The 20,360-nt window shown below is 40.2% G+C and overlaps 1 protein-coding gene across 2 annotated transcripts in view; it reads right to left on the reverse strand.

Moving 5' to 3' along the window:
* LOC106088725 (klaroid protein) overlaps positions 1-20,360 on the reverse strand; it is a 65,504-nt gene that overhangs the window by 16,200 nt on the left and 28,944 nt on the right. For both annotated transcript variants that reach the window (XM_013254380.2, XM_013254381.2), the window contains exons 2-5: positions 15,509-15,738; positions 3,742-4,311; positions 3,211-3,680; positions 2,952-3,140 (exon numbers count right to left, since the gene is read on the reverse strand). In XM_013254380.2, the coding sequence (XP_013109834.2) occupies positions 2,952-3,140; positions 3,211-3,680; positions 3,742-4,311; positions 15,509-15,666 (1,387 nt within the window). In that variant the 5' untranslated portion in view covers positions 15,667-15,738. The remainder of the gene's footprint in view (positions 1-2,951; positions 3,141-3,210; positions 3,681-3,741; positions 4,312-15,508; positions 15,739-20,360) is intronic.

Consider the following 20,360-nt stretch of genomic DNA (forward strand, 5'->3'; position numbering starts at 1 on the left):
GTAAAACCTCAAAAAAACGTTGTATGACCCAACTCTCTCTGTGTCTTAATTACCCGCTTCTAGTAAGCCTTCCATGGTAAAGCAAAGTAATTCTACCTCAGCAACTTTCCGACAGCCGCCTCAACTCCTACAGGGCTAAGATTGATGTCAACTTGCTAGACGTTTTCACCCACATAGCCGACATGGCTTACTTCGGCATCACGCTGTACAACACCAACCCAATTTGCAGAATCTCTAGATCTGGATATTTAACAGAACCCAGCAAACCAACTGTTTGTTTCACTATGACTGCGTCACTTATATGATTTACCCGACTTACTCAAGCATCGGGTTTTTAATTATGAAATCAGCTGATTTTGACATAAAAGTGATCGAAAATCCCTTTATCGATAGATGGATCCAGGTTTTGCACGATTAATTGAGAATTTGGAGGCCTCCGTAGCATGGAGGTTAGCATGTCCGCCTATGACGCTGAATCAGAAAACATTTTCAGAGTTGGTTATCATCTCCTAATGCTGGCAACATTTGTGAGTTACTATGCCAAAGAGGGAGGGATAAAGGACAGAGACTTGTGGTACACCTGCGATCAATTTGTATTCATCGGAAGAGAACCCATTCGCAACAACTCGCATAGTGCGACTCTCAAGAAACCTCGATATAAATCGAGCGAAGTTATCACAGACACCAAAAGAGACAAGCTTTGATGGAAGCGCACCGTGCCAGAATCCACCATATTCCTTGTATATTTCTAGTGCCATGACCTTTCTCTCACCAAACTGGTCGATAGAGGGACCCCAAAGTTCAGATAGAAATGCCATCAGGTCTCATCGTCATTACGAGATTCTTAGCTGAGAGCTGCCGGGCGCTATGAGCACTACACAATCTGGAACTTTGAGCTTCAATTTGTGTTGTGTTCATCGTTATCACGAGAAGCTTAGCAGGGAGCTACTGGGCAAGTCCATAGGTTGCGGATAGTGGAATGCTACATACGGAGTATCTGCAACTGCAGTAGCGGACAATCAGACGTATCGAGTGGAGAGTCTCAGTGAAAGACCGGCTGGTACCGGCTCATGCTTAAATTCTGAGTGCCTATGATACTCGATATGACAAAACGATTATTGGCGGCCAATGGCCATAACGTTCCCGCGGTGACGAGCTTGTTCACATACACATGTGGTTACAACAACAAGAGGAGTTGATATACTATCCGGGCCCAGGGATTTATTCACATCGAGATTCGCAAGAGCCCTTCTGACTCCAATTGTTCGAAAAAAAAGTCAACGAACTCGTCAATTAATTTACCGTCCCAAAACTGATAGGACAAGTAAATCGCCACATCCCAAAACTGATAGGACGAGTAAATCGCCACATCCGTTGTCTCCAAACCGATGGCCAACCATCACAGGTTACTGTGAAAGAAAAATCCCATGGCAGCCGGTTGTACGTACCGCATTGACCCGATGGATTTCTTCATCGGCAAGGGCTGCCTCCTCAGTGTTTAACACACTGCTACAACAAAACTATGCTATAAAACGGTGTTCGTTGCTCTTGATTTAACGACGGAGCCATGTCACGCTTTTTAAGAACATCGCTAAATCGTCTCTTCCATCGAGACTACAACGTTAAATGGAGATTTATTGGTGAAATATTCCCTAAGGAAGGCTGATATCTCTGACACTGTTCAACGTCTTCCTTGCTTCCTTATCCTTAACCTTATATGCAGAAGATTGCACGATCATGGTGTTGAAGATAATAACGATAGGTGTGGGGCCAGAATGTGGAACAGTGCTAAACTATGCAGAGCCAGTGTGTAATCGCCGGTTGAGCGAGATATAGAGGAATGATATTCGGTGCTGTCTGGCCTATCGCAGGTGGTTTCCTTAGTTCTAATGTGGAGAACTAAGCACCTCCATCAGGATACAAACATCCTTCGGTACAAAGGACCGGGAATAAATATATGCTGGGTTGTTATCGCTAGAGCCATCCAAATCATCCCATGTGAATAAGGCGCCACTGCCCAATCATGTCAGGTTGGACCCACATAATCTAGAGACAGCTGTCCATTTGTTGTTGGAATCAATCCGCTGCCGATAAAAGCTAATTAAGTTAATCTCCTACAGAAAATAGTAGTCATTCTGGATCGAGTACGTTCCAGATTTGCAGCTCCCCCAATTTCTAAGTCAGTGATCGACACCAACATATTAGATGTGTACCCAGATTGTACTCAAAAACCGCAAGATGTGCGTCTCTTGTGGATCTGATCCATCAATCCTAACCCAACTTGAAGCCAGATCACTTTATACGCATCCCACCCTAAATGCAAAGATCTGGAAAATAGGCGAAGTTACAACACACTATTACAACCCCATTACCGCCACGGAAAAACTATGAGCATCACACAGGCTGGATTTTTAAATTTCAACCTCTGTGATTTTCGTTATCACGAGAAGCTAGGAGCTACCGCGCGCATCCACAGGTTGCGGATAGTGGTATGTTTCATACGGAGTAGCTGCAACTGCAGTCGCGGACAATCAGCGGCATCGAGGAAGAGGCCGGTTGTCACCGGGTGTCTTGCTTAAATACTGAATGCCTACGACAAGGCGAGTTATTGGCGCCTTTAAATAACCAATGGCCACACTTTACCCGCAACGATCGGTCGTATAGGCCGGAACGAGTTTGCTCGCCTATATGAGCTTGACGACGATCGTCAACTACACATGAAAATGTGGCTACTACAACAACAACCCCATTAAATTTGGTTTAGATTTTATCGGGAAGTTTTTTTTTTATATTTTCTTGGCACCCTACGGAATGCTTCAAATGTCCAATTTCGTTAATTGCCCTCTAACATAGCCCGTAAAATCCCTTTCCCTTCAAATCCACTGATTTTAGCACACCTTAATACAAATCCCTTAGAATTGAATCAGATAAAAGAATATAACCAAACTTACCGGCTAACAAAAGCAATGGCAACAACATCAATAGGAACAACAAAAAGCGTTTTTTGCTCTTATTGTCGGCATTCGATGACTGTAATAACCATGTGTCCAAACACAGTACCGATGAGATAAACAAATACAGGTTGCGTACAAGGTAAGCAAATCCTGAAGCGATGCCATGAAACATGGAACCAAAAAAGCCTGCGAATAAATAGTCATAATAAGATATTGAAAAGAAGTTAATTTCCCTTAAAAAAATTTTGTTTCTTACCTCTATCTTGCTCTGCCACTTTTGTATGATACATACTACTGCTGTATGAAGTATATCGGCCCACTCCGCCATTCTGATCACTATTGGAACCCGTCATTGAGGACCAAGTGGAAGTCACGGTTGTTACAATTGTCGTAATGAAACGCATAAGCCATGAATCGCTTTGCTGCTGACCATCATAACGATTGTTATAAACATTTGTCGCTCTACGATATGCATAGTCGACTTCATCCCCCGACTCGTAGGAGAGATTTTCCGCCGCTCTTCTATTTTGAGTAAATTTGGACGCTTCGTAGCGACGACGAATGTATTCTTCTTGGGCGGGATCTCGTTCAACCATGTAATTGATACGTTCATGATGATTTTCTAATGATTTGCGGGACATATTGGGCATGGCTACAATACCGGGGGCCAACTCACGACGGTGCGGTGATAATTCCGAATAGGTGTAATCCGTTTTTGGTGTGGTTCTGAAAATATATAAAAATACGTTAATAATTATAAGTCGAATAGAATGATTCGCTAACTTACTTCCAATATTCTCCTGCCTTTTTGTATTCCAAGTATGCAACATGATCACTTGAATCTAGATTATCCGCACCAAAAGAATTGCCCAAGAATCCGCTTAGATATGATTTGCCTTTACTCATTTCCTTTTCACTGTTCAGCACATTTTGTGTGTGTTCCTTAACACTTCTCTGTTCATAGTGAGACTCGGTTTGAGATTTAGATGCCTTGGCGCTACTACCACCGCCGCCACCTCTCGAGGCGTACTGTGAGGCGAAATTAGTAACAAAATTACTAGTTTTAGGTGTTGAAGTGGCCACACTACCACCAGATTTTTTGGTTTTTGTTACCACAGTTGATGTGGTTTTGGTCTCTGTGAACTTTTGATTTTGTTGCTGTGTTTGTAGGTTATGACCACCAGCCGAAATTGAGGTAATGCCTCTGGTGGCGGTTTTGGTTTTATTCTCCGGACTATCTTCGCTCGAATAGTCCGATGTTTTTATTTTGGTTTGTGTCATTTTGGATGGACTATCCTTGCCACTGCCCATAATGGATGAAGATGAGGTTACTTCAACGGTCTCTTCGATGATTGTTCTGAAAATAAAACGAAAAATTGTGATTAGAAAAATATTCAAAGCGTTTAAGACTATTAAAAAAAACAATCCCTAGCTCTCCCCAGAGACATTGTGAGAGCAAGGTAGGTTAGGTTAGGTTGATAAGAGGATGTGTATATTAATGACATGCCATGCCACTGAAAGCTATCGGGCCCGTTCACAGGAGGAGGAATGCTGCTACTGCATTCGCAAACAATCAGCGATATCGAGCGGAGAATCTCCGTGAGAGGCCGGGCGGCGCCGGATCTTGCTAAATACTGAGTGCTTATGATGGTCGATATGACAAGGTGAAATATTGGCGCTTTTAAAGTCGGATAAGAATTGCGCTCTCTAGAGGCTCAAGAAGTAAAATCGGGATATCGGTTTATAAGGGAGCAATATTAAAACATGAGCCGATCTTGCCCAATTACAATCCCAACCGACCTGCACTGATAAGAAGTCGCAAAATTTCAAAGACCTAGCATTGCTCCTCCAAAAATAAGCGATCTTTCGCCAGACATACGGACGGACATGGCTAGATTGAGTTAAAATGTCATGGCGATCAAAAAATACATGGGTCTTATGTGCTACAAACGGAATGACGAAGTTAATATATCCCTGTCCTATGGTGCAGGGTATACAAATTTAAGTTGGGAAATCCGTGCTACGAACAAAATCCCTAATTCCCTTTCCTAAATCTCTTGAAGCCGTCACAACTATTGTGGCTGAAAAGTCTTCCAGCCAAAGACGAAAACGCGACCCATAGTGGTTGGTGTGTGTTGCGATCTCTGGCTTTCCTTTTCCATTCGCAAAGAAAATCTCCTATCATTGAGCTCGTCTTGATAGAGAAACAAAAAAAAATAAAAATTCCTAATTATTCTCCATTTCACGTGCTAAAGTCGGTTCATGTCTTGTATTTTGTCCCCACCTTGGTGCTGATATCTGTTAGCCGCTAAGCATGGCAATAACATAGAAGAAAATCCTCCAGAGTCTCATCATTTTCCCCACAGTCCTACGCATGCCATCACTTGCCGTACCCATGTCGCATAACTGAGCTCGTAGTCCTATGTGTCCCGTTATGATTCCAAAAGCTATACTGACCTCCTTCTTACTTACTTTCAATAACAGTCTCGTCTTCTCACGGTCTCTATCTCACCATAGGCTTTTCTTCATCTAACCCACCGTGTTTCAATTGGTGGTATCGAGCGAAGAGTCTCAGTGAAAGGCCGGGTGGCACCGGCTCTAGCATAAATAATAAGTACCTATGATGCTCGATATGACAGGGCGAGTTATTGGTGCCTGTAAATAACCAATGGCGACCTTGTTGCCGCGGCGATCGATCCGTTGGACCGGAACGAGTTTGTTCACCTATAAGAGCTAGGCAAGGATCGTCAACTCCATATATAAACATGTGGCTACAACAACAACATAATCAGGGCGGCGAAAACACATCTCACTCCTTGGGTACTCAAAGTAGACCCCCATGCTCACCCTGTCTTCTTACTTCCTTCCATCCATATACAATGGACATCCAGATGGCAATACCAGAATTTCGTCAAGCCAAGACTGTGCCGTTGTCCGCTGTGTTTCGCACTTGACCTATATGTCGTCCCAGATATTCGATCTTAAACCTCTTCAATTTCTTCCAGGTTTCCTATCGTCACCTCGATTATAACCCGAAGGTGTGACCTGTTTCTCTCCTCTATCCATGCTACTATCGCCTTAAGTTCCATAGCCGCAGTGGCTGCCTCACACTTAATCTCTATGTCTATATGTTGGATATATTGCAGCTATATCAGAAGACAGACTGATTTAGACCATACTTATGCGCATATGTGCAAAATTCCATCCAAATCGGATTGAGCTCAATAAGTCTAATTGGGAGATCGGTTTATATGGTGGCTATATCAAGTTATAGACGGATTTCGATCACACTTGGCACAGTTGTTGGAATTCATACCAAAACAACAAAGGTAAAATTTCTACCAAATTGGATAACAATAGCGTCCTCTAAAAGCTCAAGAAGTCTAATCGGGATGTCGAGTATTTGCGCAAAATTCGACAGACGGACGGACAGACAGACAGACGGACGGACAGACGAACGGACAGACGGACGGACGGATAGACGGACGGATAGACGGAGGGACAGACGGACGGACGGCTAGACGGACGGACGGACAGACAGACAGACAGACGGACGGACGGACGGACAGACAGACGGACGGACAGACAGACGGACGGACGAACAGACGGACGGACAGGCAGACGGACAGACGGACAGACGGACGGACAAACGGACGGACAGATGGACAGACGAACGGACGGACGGACAGACGAACGGACGGACGGACAGGCAGACGGACAGGCAGACGGACGGACGGACGGACGGGTGTCACGACGATAAAGAATATCAAGAATATATATATTCTATGGGTTCTTAGACGAATATTTCGAGTTGTTACAAAAGGAATGACGAAATTAGTATACCCTCATCCTATGGTGGAGGGCATAAAAATAGAACGATACACGCTTCAACAAAGTATTGAAATTATTAAAATTCACTACAAAAATGGTGAAATCATAAAAATTAGTGAAATCATGAAATCATCTTGACTTATGAAGCCTATTTTCACCTCGGTGGCTACGCCAACAAGCAAAAATTGTCGTGTGTTTCTCTTTCAAGACGAGCTCAATTATCGCAGATTTTTTGCAAATGGAAAAGGAAAGCCAGAGATCACAACACACACCAACCACTATGGGACGTTTCTCGTCATTTGGTTAGAATAGTCATCAGCCATTTTAGGTGTGAAGGCTTTAGGGGCTGTAGGGTTGTACTTATGCCAAATTTATTGCGAAAATGCCTCTATTATATAAATTCCACATAACCACGCTCGACAACCATGTCTGTTGGCTGTACTTTCTCAAAGGAAAGCTATATATCGCAAAACACACCAACCACTATGGGACGCGTTTCTTCATTTGGTTAGAATAATCATCTCTATCCAAACGACGTCTGTATATTGTACTTATACCGAATTTATTGCAAAAACGCCTCTGTTATATTAATTAAATATAATCACGCCCTACAACGTTGTCTATTAGCTTTACTTTTTCCAATGCACGTGTTTTTGTGTAATGGCAGATTTTTATACCCTCCACCATAGGATGGGGGCATATTAATTTCGTCATTATGTTTGTAACACCTCGAAATATGCCTCTGAGAGCCCATAAAGTATATATATTCTTGATCGTCATGTCATTTTAAGTCGATCTAGCCATGTCCGTCCGTTCCGTCTGTCTGTCGAAAGCACGCTAACTTTCGAAGGAGTATAGCTAGCCGCTTGAAATTTTGCACAAATACCTTTTATTAGTGTAGGTCAGTTAAGATTGTAAATGGGCCAAATAGGTCCATCTTTTGATACAACTGCCATATAAATGACTGAAAATTTGCACGTGGTGTTTCGGTGTAACTTCCAATAACTGCGCTTAGTATGGTTCAAATCGGTCCATGTTTTGATATATTATATAAACCGATCTTGGGCCTTGACTTCTTGAGCCTCTAGAGTGCGCAATTCTCGTCCGATTTGACTGAAATTTTGCACGTAGTTTGGTTTTGGTATCACTTCCAACAACTGTGCTAAGTATGATTTAAATCGGTTCATAATCTGGTATAGGTGTCATATAAACCGATCTTGACTTCTTGAGACTATAGAGCACACCGATTTGGCTGAAAATTAGCATGAGGTGTTTTGTTGACTTTCAATAAATGTGCTATGTATGATTCAAATCGGTTCATAATATGGTATAGCTGCCATATAAACCGATCTGGGATCTCGACTTCTTGAGCCTCTAGATGGCGCAATTATCATCCGATTTTGCAAAACTGCTTCTCTCATGACCTTCAACATACGTGTCTAATATGGTCTGAATCGATCCATAGCTTGATACAGCCCCCTTATAAACCTATCTCCCGATTTTGCTTCTTGAGCCCTTACAGGGCGCAAATCTTATCCGAATGAACTGAAATATTACACAATGACTTCTACAATGTTCAGCACTCATTTATGATCCGAATCGGACTATAACTTAGTATAGCTCCAATAGCATAACAGTTCTTATTCAATATTCTTTGTTTGCCTGAAAAGAGATACCGCGCATAGAACTCGACAAATGCGGTCCGGCCGAACTTAGCACGCTCTTACTTGTTTTGTCTACACAATTACACTACTCCCAAGGCATACAGGGTGGCTGATGAAAGCCGCTACCAAAAAAAAATGTAATAACTTTTTTTCTATTTAATAATAATAATTTAATAATTAATTTAATTAATTAATTAATTAATTTAATTAATAATAATTTAATAATTAATTTAATAATTTAATTTAACATGAATAAAAGAAAAATGTATTCCATACACCGAAAAAAAAATGTAGCAATATTCATCATTGTAGCAATATTCATCAGCCACCCTGTACACATGATTCTGCGCATCTGTTGGAAGTTGTATTGATGGCTTCGAACGCTAGAGAACGGCAGCGGGTTTCGCTGTTTCAACTCGATTTTAAACCAACTCAGAACAATGGTCAAGACAAAAGGTGATCATATGGGGCAAAAGTGAAAGGATTTCGAAATTAAAATCACCTCCACACTTCATTTGAATTAATAAACATATATCTTCTGACAAACAAGTTGGTCATTAAAATTGGTAACACTTTGTGTCAGCTATCCTGTATGAACATGCTAAATCGATATCTCCTCATCACTCTAGAAAGTCTAAAACATATTTCAGTTAATCTCCCCCAATACAATATTTCCTTATAATCAGCCATTAATTAAAATTAAATATTCAATCGCTTTCGTCTACATACATAAATGAATATGATTTGAATATATAATAAATGGAAAACTTTGCTTATATCCGGCCATCGAAAAAGAGAACTTCAGCATTAATCTCAAATATTGCGCTCGCTCATATAAATACGAATTTTATGGGATATATAAATGATTGAAATATGAATCAAACCAACAAAAAAAAACGTTTCAAACATGTTATGTGACCTTCAAATTGAAATTGTCAGAGAAAAACATTCTAACACAACAGGCGTCTAATAAACACCAAAAAAAATCAAGAGCAACAATGGCTAGGGTAAGACAAAAAGAGTGCCTACTGGTTGACGATCGACATCTCTAGACCATGTTGTTCGGAACTTAGCTGTCTATGACATGATGATGACGATTGTTGGTCGTAATGACAATGATCATGATGAAATTGCCAGTGAGCATGTCATAGCTGATTTATTTAAGGCCAAAAGCAAAACACAAATGACGGTCAAATACTCAAAAACTGAAAACATTTAAACTAAAAACAAAAATGATGAGAATTTCAAAAAGCGAAAACTGAAATAACGTCATCATTTTAAATGGAATTCTTTGCTTATGAAAGCAAGTAACAAATGACGCCAAAGTTTACTTGAGGTTACCATAAAAATGCTCTACACCTCTTCATAACAAGTGAGAGCGTGTTAAGTTCGGCCGGGCCGAATCTTATATCCCCTCCACCATGGATACTAATGTGTAATATTTCAGTTCATTCGGATTAGAATTGCGCCTTGTAGAGGCTCAATCGATCGATCAATTGATCGATTCAGGCCATATAAGACACGTATGTTGAGTGTCATGAGAGCAGCCATTGTACAAAATTTCTGCTAAATCGGATGACAATTGCGCCTTCTAGAGGCTCAAGAAGTCAAGATCCCAGATCGGTATATATGGCAGCTATATCAGGTTGTGTACCGATTTGCGCCATACTTAGCATTGGAAGTCATAACAAAACACCTCATGCAAATTTTCAGCCAAATCGGACAAAAATTGCGCCCTCTAGAGGCTCAAGAAGTCAAGACCCAAGATCGGTTTATATGGCAGCTATATCAAAACATGGACCGATTTGAACCATACATAGAGCTGTTATTGAAAGTAATACCAAAACACCACGTGCAAAATTTCTTATTGTGTAATATTTCAGTTCATTCGGATAAGAATTGCGCCTTGTAGGGGCTCAAGAAGCAAAATCGGGAGATCGGTTTATATGCGAGCTGTATCAAGCGATGGATCGATTCAGACCATATTAGACACGTATGTTGAAGGTCATGAGAGAAGCCGATGTACAAAATTTCTTCCAAATCGTATGAGAATTGCGCCCTCTAGAGGCTCAAAAAGTCAAGACCCAAGATCGGTTTATTTGACAGCTATACCAGATTATGAACCGATTTGAACCATACTTGGCACAGTTGTTGGATATCATAACAAAACACGTAGTGCGAAATTTCATTCCAATCGGATAAGAATTGCGCACTCTAGAGGCTCAAGAAGTCAAGAAGTCAAGACCCAAGATCGGTTTATATGGCAGCTATATCAGGTTATGGACCGATTTTAACTATACATGGCACAGTTGTTGGATATCATAACAAAACACGTAGTGCAAAATTTCATCCCATCGGATAAGAATTGCGCACTCTAGAGGCTCAAGAAGTCAAGACCCAAGATCGGTTTATATGGCAGCTATATCAAAACATGGACCGATATAGCCCATTTACAATACCAACCGACCTACACTAATAAGAAGTATTTGTGCAAAATTTCAAGCGGCTAGCTGTACTCCTTCGGAAGTTAGCGTGCTTTCGACAGACAGACGGACGGACGGACGGACAGACGGACGGACAGACGGACGGACGGACAGACGGACATGGCTAGATCGACATAAAATTTCACGACGATCAAGAATATATATACTTTATGGGGTCTAAGACGAATATTTCGAGTAGTTACAATCAGAATGACGAAATTAGTATACCCCCCATCTTATGGTGGAGGGTATAAAAAGTATTTGTGCAAAATTTCAAGCGGCTAGCTTAACTCTTTCGAAAGTTAGCGTGCTTTCGACAGATAGACGGACGGACTGGCGGACAGACGGACGGACGAACAGACGGACGGACATGGCTAAATCGACTTGAAATGACATGACAATGAAGAATATATATACTTTATGGGGTCTCAGAGGCATATTTCGAGGTGTTACAAACGGAATGACGAAATTTGTATACCCCCATCCTATGGTGGAGGGTACTAATGTAAAAACTTGTCAACAACAGCACATAGGCATTTGGTAATACTTCCGCAATATAAGATATATTAAATTTACATAGGTTTGATTTCCCATTTGATTTCAGTTCAAATGCTTAGTCTGTCTGAAGTTTATCTTTGCTTTAGGCCTGTATTGGGAACTATGTTTGTATATATGGCTATGATCTCATAACCATGGCAATGGTAAGAGGTATTCAATCAGGTACCAACAAAATTGGTCGCAAACCATGCCCAAGACAGGTTAGTGGTAGCAAATCAAGTCACAAGCCTAAACCACAACAAAAGATCGTCAAGCTAACCAAAAGAAACCCTCTTTATTGTTTAGAAATAAAAATGGAAGAAACAGTAAAAAAACAAACGCGGCAAATATAAAATTCGCGCCAAATGTTAGTTGAGTAAGTTAAGTAAACAAATTTTGATTGTGTTTATCATGGTGTTTGGGTTTGGCAGCAATCGTAACTATGGCCGGCACATTTTCAAAAGTTTTGAATGTTGTGTGGTTATTTGATTCTTTGGATTATTACGCCTAGACATGCAAACTTGTTTTCATTTCTTACCCTCCTTCCTTTCCAAACACCAAATGAGATGTTTTTTATAGGCGTATGTATGGTTTCTAGGTTCCCGTCATATCGTAATATTGAAAATGAGAATGTTATTGAGATGTCTGTGTGTGCAAATCGCCGTATAGACTACAAACATTGAGCATTCATTGCCAAGTGATGACGTTATAGCTGCGTTGTTATGTCGTATTAACAAAAAAAAACGTGCATATGAACGTTATTGTGTGTAATATCATTTTATGAAGCGATTTAAGACGGTACCCACGTTCAAAAACAAAATAAAACAAAACAAATTATGTGGGGAGTTGATAATTCGCATTCTTGCCTGACCATGTGTGTTTAGAAATGGGGAAAAAAATTGAACTCATGCTCAACTGAAGTTATTTAGCTAAATATCACAATTTTGTGTATATGGAAGCTTGAAATACAACAATAATATTAGCAAAAATGTTTTAATTGGAAAACACTTAGGTTAGGTTGAAAAGAGGGTGTAGATATTAATCCGCCCCTACCACTATGGACATACACCTAAAGCAGTAATCGGCTTGTTGTGCGCTGTAAAAACTATAAAGTAACCTCTAAAAAGAAAATTTTAAGTTAGGAATTCCTTGTTACTTACAAAATCCTGAATTGTTTTCAATACCACTCCCCTAAGTTGGTTTATGTCTGATATTGTGTCTCCATCTAAGTATCGGTATCTGTTGGACGCGAAAGCAGGGCAATGACAACAGGAAATGCTCCAATGTCTCATCATCTTCCTCACACACCCTACACATGCTATCACTTGCCACATCGATTTGACATAAGTGAGCTCGTAGTCCTATGTGTCCCGTTATGATACCAATAGCTATACTGACCTCCTTCTTGCTTACTTTCAGTAATAGCCTCGTCTTCTCACGATCTGAATCCCCCCATAGGGTTTTCGCCGTCCTACCGACCGTTTCGCTGCTTCACAATGTCGCATGCGCATTCTTCACCCACTCTCTTAACTCGGACTGCGTCGAACCGAAAGGCTTCGGGTTAACCTAGTTTATTGACGGCAGTCCTTTGGCCTTCACCGCCATATTGTCTGGCCTTTCATTTCCCCTTACTCCGTTATGGCCGGGCACCCAAGCGATGCGGATTTTCCCATCCTCAGAAAAGACGTTAATCTCCTTCTTACACTACAAGGCTGTTCGTGACCTTACCGTCCTGGTTGTTATTGTTCTTATCTCAATTTTACTGTCGGTAAAGATGTTCACACTCGACGTCCTCGCGTTAGCACCACACCACTTCACGCATTCCGTAATCGCCCGGATCTCCGCCTGCAGGACCGTATTATGGTCAGGCTAAAACAGATCCCACTCTGTCCTCTAGCTTTGACCCATCCGAGTAACATGATCTTCCAGATGGCAATACTGGGGTTCCGTCAATCCAAGACTGTGCCGATGGTAAAGCCCCAGGCCCACTCTGTTCTCTAGATTTGATTCATCCGTATAACATGTTCTTCCAGATGGCAATACTAGGGTTCCATCAATCCAAGACTTGCCCTTTGGCAGCAGTGCCTCGCACTCGACTTCAAGGTTCATCTCAGGTATCCAACGGAAACCTTTTCCCTTCCTTCCAGCTTTCCTATCGTCGCCTCGATTATACCGCGATGGTATGAGCTGCTCCAATCCTCAATCTATTCTCCCATCGCCTTAAGTCTCATAGCCGCAGTGGCTGCCTCACACTTAATCTATATGCTGGTCTGTGCATTGATATTGCTCCTATATGAATCGAATTTCTTGATTTGTATACCCTCCACCATAGGATGGGGGTATACTAATTTGTCATTCTGTTTGTAACACCTCGAAATATGCGCCTGAGACCCCATAAAGTATATATATATTCTTGATCGTCGTGACATTTTATGTCGATCTAGCCATGTCCGTCCGTCTGTCTGTCTGTCCGTCCGTCCGACCGTCTGTCTGTCCGTCCGTCCGTCCGTCTGTCTGTCCGTCCGTCTGTCTGTCCGTCTGTCTGTCCGTCTGTCTGTCGAAAGCACGCTAACTTTCGAAGGAGTAAAGCTAGCCGCTTGAAATTTTGCACAAATACTTTTTATTAGTGTAGGTCGGTTGGGATTGTAAATAGGCCAAATCGGTCCATGTTTTGATACAGCTGCCATATAAACCGATCCTCCGATTTAGGGTCTTAGGCCAATAAAAGCCACATTTATTATCCGATTTTGCTGAAATTTGGGACAGTGAGTTAAGTTAAGCCCCTTGACATACTTCTCCATTACGTCACAGATCGGTCCAGATTTAGATATAGCTGCCATATAGGCCAATCTCTCGGTTTAAGGGCCGTAAAAAGCGCATTTATTTTCCGATGTCGTCGCAATTTGGGACAGTGAGTTGTGTTAGGCCCTTCAACATCCTTCTTCAATTTGACTCAGATCGGTCCATATTTGGATATAGCTGCCATATAGACCGAAATCTCTTTTCAATGTTTTGGGCCCATAAAAGGCGCATTTATTGTCCGATGTCGCCGAAATTTGGGACAGAGAGTTAAGTTAAGCCCCTCCACATATTTCTGCAATTTGGTCTAGATCGATCAAGATTTGCATATCGCTGCCATATGGACCGATATCTCGATTTAAAGTCTTGGCCCCAAAAAAGGCGCATTTATAATCCGATTTAAATGAAATTTGACACATTGACTTATGTTAGGCTTTTCGACATCCATGTTGTATATGGTTCAGATCGTTTTATTTTTAGATATAGCTACTAAAAAACCAATATTTTGTTACCCACAATTGAACAGTGACTTGTACTTATAAGTACTTGGTCCAAATCGGAACATAGTTCGATATTACTGCTATGTGACATAAGGTATGCAATTTTCACCGGATTTTGATGAAAGGTGGTTTACATATATATCCAAGGTGGTGAGTATCCAAAGTTCGGCCCGGCCGAACTTAACGCCTTTTTACTTGTTTCTTCTCGCCAGGATTCGAACCCATGCATTCAGCGTCAAATGCGAACATGCTAACCTCTGCGCTACGGTTGCCTCCGAGTATATTAATACATTATTCCAACTATCAGTGTTTATTGATGGGCATAGTAGTGTCAATTTAAAGAAAAATTGTCTAGTTGAAGAATGACGTTATTCAGGTACTTATCTTTGCCCAAGTTAACTGATTGCATCAATACTAAAAATATCAACATCATGTCCCAAATATACTCGTATATACTGAAAAAGTTCAAATGTTTTTTTTTTCGAAGCGTAGAAACTTAATGCTCTTTGATAAATGATTTTTTAAAACCATAATTTTAACGTAAAATAAATTTTAATAATATGTAGATATGTAGAACAAAAATAATTCTCACAATCCTTTCATAGTAGTCTGTCTACTATGCTTAAGGCAAAATAAAACATTACAAAATACTAGAATTAATCCTATGGTTATCTATGTTGTTGTTGTTGTTATAGTGTGTTGCTCACTGATAATCAATGACCTTCTTTTGTGGTACTCACCTAACATTTGATGCCTGTGATGTTGATTTTTGTTTCTTGTGGTGATGAGTGTGTGGCTCATCGCCAACATGATCACAATTCTCGTGATCACAGCTGGAACGTAGAAATGGCGTTTTCGACCTAGATCGATGTCTCGTCTCCATGGTGTATTCACTCATGTCGCTTCCTCAATACCGACCGTCAAGGAATACCACGCCGCACACACTTTGACTTCCAATATGCTGTTCAAGCTGTAAATGAAAAGCAAAATAAGACGATACGGAAAATGAGTTAAATATAAACGGCAAACAATAATTTGGGCAGCAAAAAGCAAAAGAGCTCTAGCCAAATATGTAAACAAATTGTTGCGCTATGCAATTTAAATGAGAATGTAAACATTGTGCGTTAATTAGTAAACATACACTATATATGTATATATGAACCTTTAGGTAGCCATAGACCTTGCATAGATAAGACCATCGCAAACTATGTATATGCGGTGTGCTAGATGGATAAGGTGGAATGTTTACTCTTAGTTGAGTATATCCAACGTTTGTGTACTTTCACAAATAAAGATCATATCTATTCTTCATAACTTTTGAATAGCTCTTAGTTCGAGGTTGGCCCCAAAAGTAGCCGACCTAACGAAGAAAACACAAAAAATTTAGGAAACATTTTCTTTATTTCTCAATATAATCTCCTTTTAGCTCGATACAATTTTTCTTACGATTTTCATAAACTGTTTAGCTACTCAAAGCAGCCATCAACCGCAATTTCCACTTCTTCATTGCCGGAAAATCTTTTTCCGCCCTATCGTTGTTTCAAGTTTGGAAACAGAAAATAGTACGAGGGAGCTAAATCTGGGGGATTAGGTGCTTGTTGAAGCAAATCGCTCTTTAATAAATATTTGCATTTTCACACTGCGGCTACTACACACACAGAAGATTTTCACTCTTCGCGACAACTTATGTCAGTTACTTTTGGGACTGCCCTCGTAAAAGGGAAGAAATATATTTTTGATTGTACATATCATGGTATGCGATTTGTAAGAATATTAGTTTGTCATGACGCTTTTATGTCCGCATATGAGCATTCATAGAGCTAAGGTAGCGGGAAGAGGTAAACACAGCTGCCTCACAAGCTTCAGAAGAAGTAAATCACTGACATACCAGGCGAGTAATGTCTCATCTAAGATCTGATGGTTCCTTGTGAACGACCAGCACCCAAAGAGTTACTCTGTGGTTCTTTATAGGGGATTCATTGAAGGAGTATAAGGAAGAGGCAGAACAATTAAAAAGGCATTAAGTTCGGTCGGGACGAATTTTGGATACCCACCACCTCGGGTATATATGAAAACCAACTTTCGTCATAATCCGGTGAATGCATAATTTATGCCCCCATAACAGCTATATGAAAATATGGTCCGATTTGGACCAATTTCGGCACGGACATTGAGTGGTCTAATAAGTACAAGCCATTGCTCAATTTTGTAGAACATAAGATTTGTCTTTTTGGTAGCTATATCAAAATATAGGCCGATCTGAACCATATAGGATACGGTTGTCGAAAAGCATAACATAAGTCACTGTGTCAAATTTCAGCGAAATCGGATTATAAATGCCCCTTTTGTGGGACCAAGACTTTAAATCGAGAGATCCGTCTATATGGCAGCTATATCCAAATCTGAACCGATTTGGGCCAAATTGAAGAGGGATGTCACAGGACCTAAAACTACTCACTGTCCCAAATTTTGACTCAATATCTCATTTTTATACCCACCACCATAGGATAGGGGTATACTAATCTACTCATTTCGTTTGTAAAACCTCGAAATATTCGTGTAAGACACCATAAAGTGTATATATTCTTGATCGTCTCATCGTTCTGAATATTCCCGATTTGACTACTTGAACATCTGGAAGCCGCAATGTTTGTCCGTTTTGGCTGAAATTTTGCATTTGTGCCAACTACGGTCCAAATCGGCTCCCAAATCGGTCCAAATCGGCTCCCATATAAACCGTCTCCCGATTTGACTTCTTGAGCACCGGGAAGCCGCAATGTTTGTCCGATCTGGCTGAAATTGAGCATTTGTGTTCTTTTATGACTTCCAACAACTGTATTAAGTACGGTTCAAATCGGTCTATAACCTGATATAGCTCCAAAATAAAACCGATGTCCCGGTTTGACTTCCTGAGTCCTTACAAACCGCAATTTTTGTCCGATTTGGCTTAAATTTTGCACGTAGTGTTTTGTTATGACTTCCAACAACTATGCTAAGTACGGTTCCAATCGGTCTATAACCTGATATAGCTCCCATATAAACCGATCTCCCGATTTGACTTCTATTGTTATGTCTTCCAACAATTGTGCCAAGTACGGCCAAAATCAGTCTATAACCTGATATAGCTCCCATGTAATCCGGTCTCTCGATCATCCTTGTTCGGTTCCTAGAAGCTTTAATTTTTGCTGGTTTAACAGAATTTGGCATGTAGAATAAAATCAATGGTGGTGGGTTCCCAAGATTCGGCCCGGCCAACCTTGGCACGCATTTACTTGTTCAAGACTGTAGCTTTATTTCAACAGACAGAAGGACGAATATGGCTAGATCGTCTTAGATTTTTAGGACGATCAGGCATATATATACTTTATAGGGTCGGAACTGGATATTTCGATGTGTTGCAAACGGAATGACAAAATGAATATATCCTCATTTGGTGGTGGGTATAAACATACGTACAGCGGTCAAAAAAAGTATTCATCATTAGCAAAATTGATAATAAATTCACTTATTTTGGGTAATTGAAGAAAATTTAAAGTAAACAAATAATGCAGTTTTATGCAATAGTTTATTTTTCGTAATATGTTTTAAAATAAATTCAAAAAATAAATTTAATTAGCGCAAAAAATGCAATTTTATATAATAACACCAAAAACAGAACAAAAAAAGTATTCATCATTGATGTGCTATCATCAAAGTCAAATTCAAATATTATTTGGGAATCCCCCTTTTCCGTTTTATTTAGTAAAGGAGGCTTTGCCCTTGACAGCAAATATTTAATTTCATTGAAAATATAGTTTTTGTCAAAATGGGTCGTAAGCAAAACGAGGTTTCTGATGAGGTAAAAGTTTTGATAATAAAACACCACAGGAATGGTTTAACTCAAAAAACTATCAGTGAAATATTAAATAGACCACGATCTACTATACAATCCATCATCAGAAAGTGGACAGAAACAAAAACTGTTGACAATAAACCAAGATCTGGTCGACCAAAAGCACTTTCAGTTGGAGATGTGCGTTGGCTAGTGCGGCAAGTTCAGAAAACTCCGAAGACAAATGCGACCATTCTTCGTAAAAACACTATGGAATATTTAGGGAAGGAAGTTACTACACAAACAATTCGAAATACACTCAAAAGGCATAGTTACAGAGGAAGAACTGCACGTAAGAAGCCCTTTATAAATAAAATAAACCGAGTGAAAAGGCTAAACTTCGCAAAAATGTATGTAAAACAGCCCGAATCATTTTGGAAAACAGTCATTTTTGCAGACGAGAGCAAGTTTAATCTATTTGGGTGCGATGGAAAGGTCATAGTGTACAGAAAACCAAATACAGAGCTTGAAGAACGAAACACAGTTGCTACTGTAAAACATGGTGGAGGTGGTTTAATGTTTTGGGGGTGTATGGGGGCTTCAGGAGCGGGAAATCTTGAAATTATTAATGGAGTAATGGATCATAAGTATTACATTGACATTTTAAAGAGGAATTTAAAAGATAGTGCTGTAAAACTTGGGCTTGGTAATAACTTTCAATATTATCAAGATAATGACCCCAAACATTCTACTTTAAATACCAAGATGTGGATGCTGTATAACTGCCCCAAAGTCATTAAAACTCCTCCTCAAAGTCCCGACTTGAACCCAATTGAACATCTTTGGGAACATCTCGAACGCAAATTGAGAACGCGCAATTTTTCGAGCAAGAGTCAAATGCAACAGGTGATAATGGAGGAATGGACTAATATAGACCAAAATATAACCGCTAAATTAGTTCAATCGATGTCAAACCGTTTAAAAGAAGTTATAAGACGCGGTGGTCGAATAACAAAGTATTAATTTTTTTAAATTATGTTATTAATTTTTTTGTTTTTTTGCAATGATGAATACTTTTTTTGTTTAATTTTTTGTGTTCAGCTGTAAAATGGCCCTTTTTGTTCCAATAAATACTATTTTTTTCTTTAAAAACAATGAAATTGTGTACATATATATCACACAAGCACTACTGCATCATTAGTTTAATATGTTTTTATTCCAATTGTCTTTTGTAGACTTATTAAAAAAAAAACATTGAATGATGAATACTTTTTTTGACCGCTGTACTTTCCTCTACCAAGGGCAACAATCTTGAGGCGATGTAGGGGATGAAGACATGTTCTAGCCACTTGCCACTCCGAAGGTAGTGATGGGCCTCTACTTTTGTTTGGCGTCCCACCTACGCCCTACAATGACAAAACAGAGTGACCAAAGGTTACCATCTCGCATAGTAGTACACCTCTGCGAGAAGGCAACATTTGGAATTTCCTTCGTGTACAGGATACTCCCCGAACCCCCTTGTTATAGGGTGACAGGATATTGCGGGTGTCGTGGTATCGGAGGCGAGGAAGAGTGCTCCAAGAACAGTACTGATTGCGATACTTGACCTAGACCTTTATAACGCGAGGACGTCGAGTGTGAACATATTTACCGACAGTAAAATTGCCATAAGGGCAATAACAACCAGGACGGTAAGGTCACGAACAGTCTTGCAGTGTAAGGAGATTAACGCCTTCTATTAGGATGGCAAAATCCGCATCGTTTGGGTGCCGGCCCCATTC

The sequence above is a fragment of the Stomoxys calcitrans genome, chromosome 5 (assembly GCF_963082655.1).
Source record: "Stomoxys calcitrans chromosome 5, idStoCalc2.1, whole genome shotgun sequence".
NCBI lineage: Eukaryota > Metazoa > Arthropoda > Insecta > Diptera > Muscidae > Stomoxys > Stomoxys calcitrans.